General features: G+C 31.9%; 2 protein-coding genes across 4 annotated transcripts; both read left to right on the forward strand.

Moving 5' to 3' along the window:
* The first annotated feature begins 615 nt into the window (after positions 1-615).
* On the forward strand, positions 616-5,804 carry LOC100785459 (lipid phosphate phosphatase 2-like). 2 transcript variants are annotated; one of them, NM_001255149.2, is given in 8 exon segments: positions 616-716; positions 2,531-2,754; positions 2,882-2,969; positions 3,050-3,159; positions 3,280-3,373; positions 4,184-4,372; positions 4,453-4,512; positions 5,356-5,704. In NM_001255149.2, coding segments are annotated over 7 exon segments (969 nt in total). In that variant the 5' UTR covers positions 616-716; positions 2,531-2,538; the 3' UTR covers positions 5,568-5,704.
* A 1,630-nt stretch (positions 5,805-7,434) lies between these two features.
* On the forward strand, positions 7,435-11,921 carry LOC100794445 (amino-acid permease BAT1 homolog). 2 transcript variants are annotated; one of them, XM_003555208.5, is made up of 8 exons: positions 7,435-7,763; positions 7,849-8,109; positions 9,323-9,341; positions 9,471-9,690; positions 9,791-9,972; positions 10,171-10,460; positions 10,562-10,691; positions 11,319-11,921. In XM_003555208.5, the coding sequence occupies exons 1-8, from the start codon at positions 7,621-7,623 to the stop codon at positions 11,664-11,666; spliced, it is 1,593 nt and encodes a 530-aa protein (XP_003555256.1). In that variant the 5' UTR covers positions 7,435-7,620; the 3' UTR covers positions 11,667-11,921. The 2 variants fall into 2 exon arrangements, with proteins under 2 accessions (XP_003555256.1, XP_006605942.1); XM_006605879.3 differs by having other exon boundaries at positions 7,627-7,768.
* The last annotated feature ends 2,133 nt before the right edge of the window (positions 11,922-14,054 follow it).

Consider the following 14,054-nt stretch of genomic DNA (forward strand, 5'->3'; position numbering starts at 1 on the left):
ATTTTTTTTATTTTAAATCACCGATCATTTTAATCATTTTAAAATATTCATAACTGCAGAATATAAAAAGTACTACTTTTTTAAGAAAACCTTTATTTGTCGCTAAATCCTATGTGCTTTAAAAAGTTATACTATCTGTTTTTTAATAAATGTAAAATAAGTTCCACTCAATTAATATCAATCAAGATGGATAAACATACAAATCCATGGTTATGATTTCATATTAAATTTAATAGATCAGCAAGTATAATTTCACTTTATTAAACATGATAATAAATTATTATAAATATCTATATGTATTTTAATTCTTATAAATAAAAAAATATTAAATTTAATATAGAAGTATATATTCTTTCTAAAACACTAAACTAGTACTTAATTCATAATTGTACACTAAATGTTTCCATAAACATCTCAATAAAAAAAATTAATATAAACAACAATACTCTTTAAATGTGTTTTTTTATTCTTCAAAAAGACAAATAGTTTGAGTCAAAGATTAATAATAACTAGTAAGAATATAAAAATAATAGAAATAAATAAGGTTGCTGAAAGGGAGAAAAAGGTAATAAACTGCTTTCCCTTTAATAATCCCACGCGCCTTCTCCTTTTTGTGATTTTGAAATTGGCCTTAACAGACACGAATCCTGATTCCATTTACATTCCGCCTTCTTTCTCCTTCCGCTACCTCGAATCTCGTGCACGTGCCGTTGCAGGTGCGTTCATTCCTCTTTCTCTCTCTACCACCTCGCATTGTTCTTCTTCTTTCTTAACGGGTTTCACTCTCTCTGCGTCTTTCTCTACTATCCTTCGCATTTTCTATTTCTTTCTTTGTTTTCTGTTCCAAGTCAAAACCATGATGGATTGAGTTTCCGGAGTTCGAAAATCCGTTTAATTTTTGAAACGACGGCGTGTGACAAAAAAAAAAAAAAAGAAGTTACTAGTCACCGTCTTCAATCAACGATTTAATTATCCCAGTTCGATTTGATTTTGTTAAAGTTTGAAGTAATAATTGTGGCCGTAGTATGAGAAGTGCTTGATTTTCCGTCTATGTAATTTTTTGAAGAAAAAAAAAGGAAGAGGAAGAAACCCTTGCCAGAGATGCAACTATATGTTTGTTACTGCGAGAATTGTGAAGTGTTTTTAATTTTTAATTTTTTGGCTTCAGTATTGATATTTTGTTGCTTTGACCTAACTAACACTTCCAAGTTCTTTCGGTGATGAAGAGCGTGTAGCCCTTTTTCTAAGAAATAAGAAATGAAAATGTGGTAGGACAGAGTGAACTTTATTACTTACTTAAATGTGTGTTGTTCAGATATTTGTGGGATTTTATATGAGGATGAGAGATATTTGAGGAGCTAAGAATTTATGCATACATATCTTGTGTGGCAAATAATCTAATAGATCAGATTTGTCGAGCTGTTACCCTTCAGGAGGTTTAAAATAACTAGATATGTATGAACCTCTTACATTTTTTTTGTGGTATGTCAAGGATGGATTGTATATTTAGCTTTAAGGCTATATAACTCAAGGCTCATAGGAATAGGATTGAATCCAGTTTTATATCCAACCTGTTGGAACGTTAGACAGAGTACAGACTCGTACTTTATTCTTGTGGGAAACAAACCACAAATAAGCTACCGAAACATGCATGATCAAATCGCCTCCATTAATTTAAAACTGAAATCTCTGATAAAATAGTACATTACTGAAACAGGACACGTAGTAAGATCCTAGGACATAATAATAAAGGCAATAGCCGGGATGCATTATTACGGTTGAGGATTCTCTTTAGAGAGAGAGAACAAAAATTGTCAACCTTTAACTTTTTTTCCTTTTAATTTTTACATATTAATAATTTTTTTTTATCTGTGAGAATAGAGGATAATATCATATGATTTATAATCATTCACACACCTTGCTAAACCAACACAATTAGTTTCCTTTTTGACACATTAATAAACATAAGAAAAAAATTTCAGCCACTGGATAACTACTGCAAGATTAACTGTGTCAAAACTGACTGCACAGGCAATCCCTGTCCCGTGATTTCTTATTTGTCACACGTTATGGAAAGATAGACCAATACCTTCACTACACATCATAATCATCCCTGGTTGCACAGACACTCAAAAGAAATTGTCACTCCGAAATTGAGATGTCCTGCGACCTTCAGCAGACATGACTTAGTCTTAAAAAAATGGGGCCCAATGGGGCGAGCATTTTAGAAAAAATCTTCAGCCTCTAAATTATATAGCTTTGCAGATTGCAGAGTATTTGGGTTGAGAGTTTTGTTTCGTCTTGGGCCAAGGCACAACCGCATGAAAGCAATAAAATATCAGGAAAATAGATCAGATAGAAGGTACCTAGAAGCATAGGCAGACCGAGAAAGAAAAACTATATATATTTTTCAGTTGTCACTGTGACATGGTTTTTTGTTTTGTACTCGTGTTTTTTCGCTTGCTGTCCTTCCTTTTGGTACTTTAATTTTAACATAAGTCCTGCTAACCTTCCTATGTGTTGTTTACAGCAAAAAAAATGCCAGAAATTCAGTTGGGTATGCATACTATCAGATCACATGGAACTAGAGTGGCAAGGACACATATGCACGACTGGTTGATTCTTTTGCTTCTTGTGATCATCGATGCTGTCTTGAATTTAATACAGCCATTTCACCGTTTTGTTGGAGAGGGGATGATGACAGACCTTAGATACCCATTGAAAGCTAATACAATTCCCTTTTGGGCTGTTCCGGTATATTTAGCTTCCTTGGATTGTGTCCGCAAAGAAATTTATTCCATTACTGAGATTATATGTTATGTTTATCCTTGACTTTGTTAATATTCAAGATATAAATTTTTGTACTACTATTCCTGAACAGATAATAGCAATATTGTTACCACTGGCTGTTTTTCTCGTTTACTATTTCATTCGTAAGGATGTCTATGACCTCCACCATGCTATAATGGGTACATTTCTGAACCTTGGAATGTTTTCTCTGTCCTTCTTATCACATTGGAATACTGAAACCTATTGCTAAATGCACCAGGCCTTCTATTTTCTGTACTCATTACTGCGGTGATGACTGATGCTATCAAGGATGCTGTTGGACGGCCAAGGCCAGACTTCTTCTGGCGTTGTTTCCCTGATGGAAAAGGGGTGAGTTTTCAATTTTATGGACTGCCAAGATATCTTGTTAATATCTTTACCATGTGATACGTACTGCTTTTATGTAGTTAACTGCTCAATAAACGCCCCATTGGTGCATGACATGTTTAGGTGTTTGATCCAGTAACAAGTAATGTTCTGTGTACTGGAGATAAGGGTGTTATTAAGGAAGGGCACAAAAGTTTCCCCAGTGGACATACCTCTTGTAAGTACTCTTTTACAATCTCAGGGTCTGTGACATTCCTTTGGGTGGTCTTGTTGATTCCAGATATCTGTGTAAGTGACAACTGACAATCTTACACTTACAGTATGTACAGGATGAAATTCTTCTAGAATATAATTATAATAGAATTACAAGCTCAGAAATTGTTTTTGATGACTGATGTTAGTTTCAAATAAAGCAAAAATAAATTATGAATTTTCTAAGGACATGTCTATTCTTACTACTTTCAAAAGGTTGAGGTATTTGGTGTGTTTTGAAATGTTTAGGTGGTGTTTGGTTTCATTTTTGTAGTTGCTTTCAGAAAATGACTACAAAATTACTACTTTGTTAAAGAAAATAAACCAAGAATTCTACTGTTATAGTTCAATTAAACATTTTTGTTTTCATTTATATTGCAAAAAGTGCTACTTTGTTTTCAAATAGTTTCTTGTTTCCAAGATGTTGGAAAGGAAATGGTGAAAAGGTTTTGTTGTTTTTCAGTTTTTCACCATTTCCTTTGCAATTTCTTGTAAACAGGAAATAAAGTAAAAATGTGACGTTTTTATAATTATTAGTAAAATATATCAAATGAAACTGAAAACAAAAAATAAACCAATTACCACCTTAGTTTCTCAACCTTTTGAATTTGCTTTCTTTCATTCCAAAAATATGCTTGGGGTAGCATATGCATTTTTTGAGTCATCAGTGTCTTGGTTGAATGATCTGTTTCTTGTCTTTTTCTCATTTTGTAATTTACCACAAGCTAAATTACCACAATATAAGCTCAGAAAGATTCAATTATTTTGTATCCAGGGTCCTTTGCTGGTCTTGTTTATCTTGCTTGGTATCTATCTGGAAAACTTAGGGCATTTGACCGCAGGGGGCATGTTGCAAAGCTCTGTCTTGTTTTCTTACCAATCCTCGTGGCAGCTATGATTGCTGTCTCTCGTGTTGATGATTACTGGCATCATTGGCAAGATGTGTTTGCTGGAGCTCTTATAGGTTTGTTTCCCGAAGCCAGATTGATTATATATTTCAATAAACCCTTTTGAAAAGTTTCTGATACGAATGTCTTTTACCAGGGATGATAATTGCTTCATTTTGTTACTTACAATTCTTTCCACCTCCATATGACGTAGATGGTATGACCATGAATTTTTCCGTCAATCATTTCTTTTTAGTATGTGTTGATATTATTGATGTGATAATTTGCTTTGAATCCCGTCGAAGTCCATATCAGCCTAGCTGCATCTGAAATCTGAGGCCACACCCATTTTCGACATTTAGCCAGGCTCAGGCTTAATCAAAATATCTGGGTCTAATCTAAATCTAGAATGCACGTATATTTTACTTGTAATACTCTAAATTTACTGAACTTTTCAATATGCAACAAACCGCTCCTACAAATTTGCCATGTTTAGTGCATGTTTAGATTAAAGTTTGCAAATTTAAGTTTAATCTTAAGCTTGAAAAAATAACCCAAGTCTTATTTCTTCAAACTGAGTTTCAAGGAACAATTTTGATGTGCAAAGGTACTTTTGAGAGTAACCAAACATAAACATAGTCTTGGTGTTTCAATTTTAAAATATTTTTTAAACCTAAAATAGTTACAATTTTTAATTTTAAAGTTTAGTTTATATTTATTGCTTTGGGCTTAATTCCAAACTCAGGCCCAAATTCAAAATAAATTTGAGCTGGACACAATCCTGTGGACTGTGAATTGTCAACAGAAAGCCCAGGTTGAGTTCTTGTACGGGGACATTCCACTTCTCTTTCCAAATTGTATCGGTTTTGAAAGTTAATTGCAGAACTTTCTTCTGTATCAGGTTTTGACTGACTGTGCTATACATTGATATATTTGTGCCCTATGCTTCCCTGTCATCTCTTAGCACATTAAGTTGTTTTTGGGTTTTTAAAATTACGGTTTCTAGTTCCGATTTTGATGAAAATATCCAATCATAACTTTTGTATGTGTGAATATGTAGGTTGGGGACCTCATGCATATTTCCAGATGTTGGCTGAATCTCGTAATGGTGCTCAGCCCTCTACTGTCAATAATGAGATTCATCATGTGCAATCTGCTGAGCTTCAGGCTGTATCTTTGTATATCCCACCTCAACATGATGCAGATACACGAGGCAATAGCTGGGATTCAAGCCCCATGTTAGGTGCATCCCAAAATGTAAGAACACACTGACGACATAGGAAAGATCACCAACATGTCCATAATCTGTAAAAATTATAGGAGGGATTCGTTGCAGATAAACCACTTTAGCATTGTTGGTGGTTTAAAATGCGGATATCAATCAATTTCTTTGCTTGTTGGATTGGAAATTTGGGATGCCATGTTAGTTGTCTTTAATTTTCCGGCCAGCTTATATTTGTTAGTTGTCAAAGCACTGTTTCTATACAGAGAATGATTTAATCGGCTCAACAGGATTCAAGCATACAATATTTTGCAACTCGAGGAAAAGGGGGGAATAAATGAATTTCTTGAACTCCTATATAAAATGGCTTAGTTTAGATTTTTTTTTTCTTTAAAAAACTCACTTCACTTTTTTGAGTGTGCATCTATCATTTCTCCGAGGGAAAGTTATCTTACATTTTATAGATCATTTTTCTTACATTATTCATACACTTGGGACAATTTATACTTTAGTTTTCTGTTGTATTATACAATGACAGTTTATCTTTTTGTGTAGATAGTAATCTCAGAATATTAAAATTAAAATTGTCATTAAATAATAATTTTCAACTAAACAATGAGAGTAAATGAAACTTTGGATATTAGAAGGAGATGATAATGTGAAGTACAAGAATACTATTTATCCATTTTTTATGGGAAAAAATGAAGAAATAATTTTTTCTTTTGAAAAAAAAAGATTTTTTTTCACACTAGAATGAGACATGTTAGATATAATAAATGACTTGATGAGAAAGTGAGAAAAAGATAAAAGAGTGTGAGCTAAATATAAAAATTAGAGTTTGAAAAAATTGAACTTTAGTGTATGAATATTGTAAAAAAATGAGTAAATATTTTTCAAAACATTCATTAGTTAAATATCAAATAATAGTGAATCTGAAAATTACCGTTTTGCATATGTAAGAATAACTAATAAGACTGGGTACAAGGGATTCTTCTAATACACTTTTTTTACTTTATATGTAACTGTCTTTATATGTTTTTGTAAAAAAAAAAAAATCTCTTAAAATTAAAATATAACAATAATCGTTCTATTTTAATTTTATTTACATTACATTTTTTAAGAGGATCCTTTTATTTATAATACTATTTGTCTATCGTTGAACTTGGAATATTCAAATGCTCACGTCAAAAGGCAGAAATAGTCGCTATTTCTTTTATATGTATGAAATAGTTGTTAGCTATTTGTTTTAAGAATCTGCCTTTAATCCATATAAAAACCAAAAGGTAAATGTCATGTAGCTTGAAACATGAGATGCCTATTAAGAAATAGGAGTATTATTTATTTTGGGTTATTATTTTTTCTTTAATTAATTATTTCTTACTTTTACTTCTTTTTCTTCCATCTGCATCCTACTCACGGTGTAATTAACACAGACAACGAGAAGAAATATATTTAAGGAATATGATCGATCCCAACTAAGGTAGTACGAGAATATTCAAAGCAAGGAAAATGAATTAAATTCAATTACAATTTAAATCTCTCACTTAATTACTTTATTTGATACTCTAGATTTTTTTAAAAAAATAAATTTGATACTCAAGATATGAACACCATGATAAAAACATTTCGTCCGAATAATAGTTAGCTAATTAAAGTCAATAGGATTGTAGCATTTTTATTATTCTAATATGTTTTAAACATTTATAACTTGTTAGTAAACTCTCAAGCATTTACTACAGGAAATCAATCATTATCAGAAGTTTGAAACTCATCCTTATGCAGCATATATAAATATCCAACGAAAAAACAAAAGAAAAATAATTAAATTATCGTATACGTATGACTTTAATTTTAATGGCATTGATATCATTACGTCAATATTTCTGTTGGAGACTAATTTATCTCTCTATAAAAAACGTAAGGCTATCTTAGGATGCATTAATAATATCTGATTGTCTTGAGAGCTGGAGGTGGCAGCCATGACCGACTTTGGCGTTGACAAAAGAAGTGGAGAAAACAGCTAGCAACATAATTCATGTTGAGCTAACACTTGGCAAAAACCAACACGTACGCTTTACTTCTGTGTTTCTTTACTTGAAGATCATGGATTCTGCAGCTACTGAAAACATGATATCCCCATCACATGTGGTTGCAATTACAAATGGTGATGCTTCTTCTTCACTTGATTCTGGTCATGCCCGTCTTCTTGAACTTGGTTACAAACAACAACTCAAGCGTGATCTTTCGTAAGGTTCTCTAGTTTAATTCTTAATTTCCTTCATTTTGTGTAAATTTGTTGGTTTTTCATTTCTAATTATTTGCAACTTGCAGAGCCATTTCAAATTTCTCCCTCTCGTTTTCCGTTTTATCAGTGCTGACTGGTATCACCACCCTATACAACACTGGGTTGAACTACGGTGGCCCCGTTTCAATGCAATATGGTTGGTTTATAGCTTCTGGTTTCACCATGCTTGTTGCACTCTCAATGGCTGAAATTTGTTCATCTTATCCAACTTCTGGGGGTCTCTATTATTGGAGTGCCAAACTTGCTGGCCCTACATGGGCACCCTTTGCTTCCTGGATTACTGGCTGGTATTTTAACCTTTATTGCCTCCCCATTTTCATATTTTAACTGTCTTCTGATCACGTACCCTGTCTTTGTATTTGATATGGAATACGCATGTCCTACTAATATGATAGGTGAACACGACTAAGAGAAATGCTAGTCACATTTTTTCTGATACTGTTTTTGTATTTGGTTGGAATTGATTGGAAATCACCAATTTTGATGAACCACCAATCATAGAAAGAGTTTGCTAACATTTCTCGTGAGATTAAATATGTTTTTAACACTTTGGAAATAGGGTAAATGCGAACCTGGTGCAACAGAATGTTTTACACCTTAGAAAGGAAGAGGAAGGGGAAATAGGATAATGTTAGATTTCATCTTAAAACCAATTCACATTAGATAAAGATGTCCAACAAATATAAGTAACACACCTCCTCAGGCACAGTACTCTTTTTGGGCTTATTGTGTGAACAATAAATGGTGGGTGATCGCAGTGAAAACGAAAACAAAGTTCGAGGAAAAGAGTCTGACTACCATATTACTTAAAATCAATTGGCATTATTTTTAGACGATGTGAGACTTGAATATTTCTCCCCAGATAATAGTGAAATTAATATATAATATCATAAAAGGGTTTTATTTTGGACTTTAGGATGGCAAAAGAAGAATCACCATCTGATCTTTTAGATTAAGAGGAGACATTTGATAATTGTAATAGGTACCAACCCTGCACAGCAGACAGGTCAGTCTGCTTGCAGTCGATATTAATTGATAGTTGAATCTATGATAGAAAGTTAATCATCAGTTCCTTATTCCCTTAAGTCGTCCATTAGCAATTCAAGCTGAGCATAATTGTAAGTCAAAAAGCCACATCATGGATATACTCATTACATTTTTGAGTAAAAAATTGGACGATAATTAACAGATTTAATTATTCAGTAGTATATCTCATAAAACAGGTAAAATGTGGAATTTATGCTAAATTCACTTAAAATTGGCAGTGATAATTAATGGCACACCACCTTCAAACGATTTGTTTCCCTTTTTTTCTTTACTACTCAATTATATAATGTACAATGTTCAAACAGGTTTTTGAAGATGCTCTTAACCTAGCTCTCCCTAATGGCTTTAAAATATATAAATTATGTAGCTCTCCCTAATAGCCTAATGAAAGTCTAATCACAAAATAAATTGGCATTCTCTGACGCATGTTGCATGGTTTCTCTATTTTTGCAGGTTCAATATTATTGGTCAGGTATTCTTGAGAAGTCACATATTCTAGAATAGCATCCTCCACTCTTTACTATGTGGTCAAACTTGTGTAAGATGTAGAATTCTAATGATCCATTTGAATCGCTAATTTCTAACTCCTTTTCATTTGCAGTGGGCAGGATCAACAAGCGTAAATTTTTCACTTGCACAACTAATTCAGGTTATCATTCTCCTTAGCACTGGTGGCAAAAATGGTGGTGGATATGAGGCATCCAAATATGTAGTCATTGCTTTTCATGGGGGAATATTGTTCCTACTCGGTATTATTAACAGTCTTCCTATCTCAGTGATATCATTCTTAGGACAGCTGGGAGCTATCTGGAATGCTTTAGGTATGAAAAAAAACATTTCCTATTTTATTTTTCTTTCTTCCAAGTTCTGTTCTCTAGGAAAGCCTTATTGAATATCTAATTTGAATGGGGAAACTTTTAGGCGTTTTTCTGCTTATGATTCTCATTCCATCTGTTGCAACCGAAAGGGCTAGTGTCAAGTTTGTTTTCACTCATTTCAATGATAAAAATGACAATGGAATCAACAGCAGACCATACATATTTCTCTTGGGACTTCTAATGAGTCAGTATACCCTTAGTGGGTATGATGCTTCAGCTCATTTGGTACAGCTTTTCTACTCTTTTTCTTTCTTTCCTTTTACTTTCCACTTTGTAAATTTTGTGCTTTTATTTCCATTGATAGAGATGTTATTAAATGACCAGTTTAATTTTTATGCATTGTCCATGTAAAAATCGTACACTGTCAATCAGAAATTTTCATTGATATGTCTGTATATGCTTATTACAAACTTGCATTTTCAGACAGAGGAAACAAAGGGTGCTGATAGAAATGGTCCAAAAGGAATTATCAGCTCTGTTGGGATATCTATTATAGTTGGATGGGGTTACATACTAGGCATTGCCTTTGCAGTTACTGATATCCCTTACCTTTTGAGTGAAAGTAATGATGCTGGTGGGTATGCCATTGCTGAAATATTTTATCTGGCTTTCAAGAGAAGATATGGCAACGGAATTGGGGGTATTATTTGCTTGATGATTGTTGCTGTTTCCATATTTTTCTGTGGTATGACTTTAGTCACTAGCAATTCAAGGTAATGATGATATACCCTGATCGCATTGCACTTTCCATGTGAGAGAGATTGAATTTATCTAGTTACTTATGAATACAATATGATGCTTAAAACTTGTCCAGGATGGCTTATGCATTCTCTAGAGATGGGGCAATGCCGTTGTCATCATTATGGCACAAAGTTAACAAGCAGGAGGTCCCTATATATGCAGTTTGGCTTTCCGTTTTCATATCATTTTGTATGGCACTAACGGTATGTATTTAAATTTGAGATATTGTATCGGTTTAAATATGTTTTGATATTTAAAAAATATCTGATTTTTTGTTTATTTTTAAATAAAATTTTTGTTTTGCATTGAATTTATGTTAAAATAATTTTATTTTTTATCCTTGATATTTTTTTAATTTCTGATAAATTAATAAATTTTTTTGTTTACTTTTAATTTTTTTTTCATTTGTTATTAGTGTGGACTAAAAAAAATTCACTAATTTATCAAGGAGCAAATAAAAAATTCTCTAATTTATTATGGACTAAAACATAATATCAAGAATGAAAAACAAAATTGTTTTATTTAAAACTTAACACAAAATAAAAATTTATTAGAAACAAATATAAAAATTGAGTATTTATTAAGGATAAAAAATATTTAAGTCTATTGTATATATACAACTTTTTTATCCAACAAAGAGAGATATAAGAAAAGAAGATAATTAATGTAACAGAAAAATAGCATTAGAAAAGTTTTAAAAAAAATATATTATATGAATAATGTGATTCTTTAAATTTTACTATATTATTGAATTTTTTAAAGTGCTGCAAATTTTATTATTTCTTTCCATTCTTGTCACTTCTGATAATTCAATTCCAACTCTACTGCAGTCTCTGGGAAGCATAGTGGCATTCGAAGCAATGGTGTCTATAGCGGTGATTGTCCTGTATATTGCCTATGCCCTACCAATTATCTTTAGGGTAACCTTGGCCCAAAAGCACTTTGTCCCTGGGCCTTTCAACTTGGGCCGTTACGGAATCATTATTGGCTGGGTTTCAGTTCTCTGGGTGGTGTTCATCTCCATACTCTTCTCATTGCCTGTTTCCTACCCAATTACCATTCAGACACTTAACTACACTCCTGTTGCCCTTGGATGTTTGATTATTCTTGTTGTCTCCTACTGGATACTCAGTGCTCGGCACTGGTTCAAAGGCCCTATAACCAATGTAAAACACTGAACTTTTGTGCATGATTTGGTGAATTGAGGAGCCACATGTTCGGTTTTTTTAACCAATAGGAGTGCTTTTTTTTTAAAGAAAAAATATCAAATGGATACACATTTTGAATTAATTCTCAATCAAGAATATGTTGTCAGAAAACAAATGCACAAAACTTCTACCTTCAGAATGTGCTCCCATTTTATAATTTTGAAAAAAAAAATAGCCTCTATTGGTAAAGAAAGCCCACATGTTCAATATGACTGCTTTGTAAAACTTCATTTGCAAATTACTTTGTCTATCAAATGTTGGATATCCATCTCTTATATTATGTATAAATATATGATGAAGCAACCCACAGATTACATTTAGAGGTTAATTTTTTCATCCACAGATAAATTAAAGATCAATCAATTCAAAATTATTCTAGAAATGACTTTTAAATTAATTATTACAAAAATGAACAATTTTACCTTGCATGATAATGTATAATTGAACTATTCACAAAGGAGGCGTTGTTTAGTTACTCTTCTACTAAGCAAACCTTCCTCAGCTCAACAGTAACACAGTTTAGCGTCTATTTTCGTAAACCTTTTTTTGACGCTTCTTATATGAACTTCTTTTGTACAGTGACGACTGTTGTTTCCTTTTATAAGTTTGTTACTTGCATTTCTTTCCACCCCTATGACATTAGCCTGATAGATGGCATGCCCATGAATTGTTAACTTTTTCATTCTTTTTAGTATGAAAAAGAAAGTTTATATTAAACTCGAGGCTAACTTTAAACTGAGTCAATTTTTATTATGTCGTGTTAGGCTGCGTTCGACTCGACTTATTTTTCATCCTACTTAAACTTAAAAAACAAAAATATGGGTTAGGTGCATTTAACTTTTCCTACCCATTTTAAACTGGACCTTGTTGCCTAGTGATTGTGATTGCCAATTACCATGGTTTTCAAAGCTTGTAATTGCCTATTACCGTATAAGGGACTGACAAATTTGGTGAATATTAATTTTTTCGTAGAATATATTCTTAAAGTTAAATGATGCTGTAGATTTTGCGTCTGTATTTTATATAGTCAATCGTTTGGCATGACATGCCACGTTGGTTAAACAATTCAATCAACTTAACGGTAAAGTTTATATTTGAACAAAAAAAACAACAACTAGAAGGTTTAATAATGCTGCTTTAATTTTTAGTTTTCATAAGATATTTTTAGGCTGCTATAGAATTTGGTGTTTATAGTAATATGCTTGGCTGCTATATCTTCTGATCATTAGCTTGCTTGTCCAGTTTAAAAATTATTTGTCTATTGATAGTTCAAATTTTGAAGGAAGAATAATGTCAACTTAAAAAAGGTAGAGAATTTGCAAATCCACAGGGAGAGTCTCGTCTTCGCATTTTCGATGAGATGTTCGTAGTTTTGGTTCTTTATTGTGTCTCTCATGCAAGTAGCTAGGGATACCCGACACATCCGCCAGCTTTTCAGCCATTTAGTAGCCTTAAGTTGACATAAGAGAGCGAAGGTGAAAGTCTCACTCTCTAAATTATGTGAGTTTTAATTTATATTATAAGAGTAGATATATATATATATTTATTTTGAAAATTGTTTTTTCTGCTTCTTCAAAAGAAAGAATGAAAAAATTATAGATCTCATAAATGATGAGAAAGCGAGAAAAAAGATAAAATAAAAAAAAGTGCACGATAAATGAAAAATTAAGATTGTAAAAAAATAAATTTAGTGTATTAATGTTGTAAAATATATGAACTGAGAGCATATGTCTCAAAACATTCATTACTTGCTAATAGGGTTGACACGTTTAGTTAACTTTTCCGCTCACTACATGTGATTTGAGTTCAATTATTAAATTTCTTGTTAATATAATAGAAGACATGTAAATTCTATTATAAATTTTCATTGAGGTTGGTGATCTTTCCTGTCCTTACAATGGGACATATCTTCTCCTGTTATTTTTTTCTTTTTAAAAAAATACTACTTAATTAAATATAAAAAAATTGATATTGTATGTATTTTTCTTTATCTTTGAAGCATTTTTTATGTTAAAAAATTATCCAAATATTAAAAATAATGATAATTGTTTCATTTTAATGGTAAAAAAAAATTATATATAAAATTATTAGGCTAGGTTGAACTTGGAATATTCTGATGGTCATATGAGGTAAGGTTGTACTAATTGTTGATTATTTGATGGGTAAATAGACACTTTTATTCATGTGTAATTCACTTATAAATACATCCTTAAAAGATAAAAATATAAAATTTAGTCTCCAAAAGTACAATAAAATAGTTTATGTGACACAGAAGGACGGAATTGTCGCTGAAATTATTGACAACGTAATCATTTCTAATTGTCAGCATAGAGACATATTTATCATATAATATTTTTT

This window comes from Glycine max, chromosome 20 (genome assembly GCF_000004515.6).
Source record: "Glycine max cultivar Williams 82 chromosome 20, Glycine_max_v4.0, whole genome shotgun sequence".
NCBI lineage: Eukaryota > Viridiplantae > Streptophyta > Magnoliopsida > Fabales > Fabaceae > Glycine > Glycine max.

Coding starts and splice junctions, on each gene's coding strand:
- LOC100794445 (XM_003555208.5), top strand. CDS start 7,621: ATGGATTCTGCAGCTACTGAAAACATGATATCCCCATCACATGTGGTT. Junction 9,973..10,170: donor ATGATGCTTCAGCTCATTTG/GTACAGCTTTTC, acceptor TTGCATTTTCAG/ACAGAGGAAACAAAGGGTGC. Junction 10,461..10,561: donor TTAGTCACTAGCAATTCAAG/GTAATGATGATA, acceptor AAACTTGTCCAG/GATGGCTTATGCATTCTCTA.
- LOC100785459 (XM_006605277.3), top strand. CDS start 2,539: ATGCCAGAAATTCAGTTGGGTATGCATACTATCAGATCACATGGAACT. Junction 2,970..3,049: donor CCTCCACCATGCTATAATGG/GTACATTTCTGA, acceptor TAAATGCACCAG/GCCTTCTATTTTCTGTACTC. Junction 3,374..4,183: donor CCCCAGTGGACATACCTCTT/GTAAGTACTCTT, acceptor TTTTGTATCCAG/GGTCCTTTGCTGGTCTTGTT.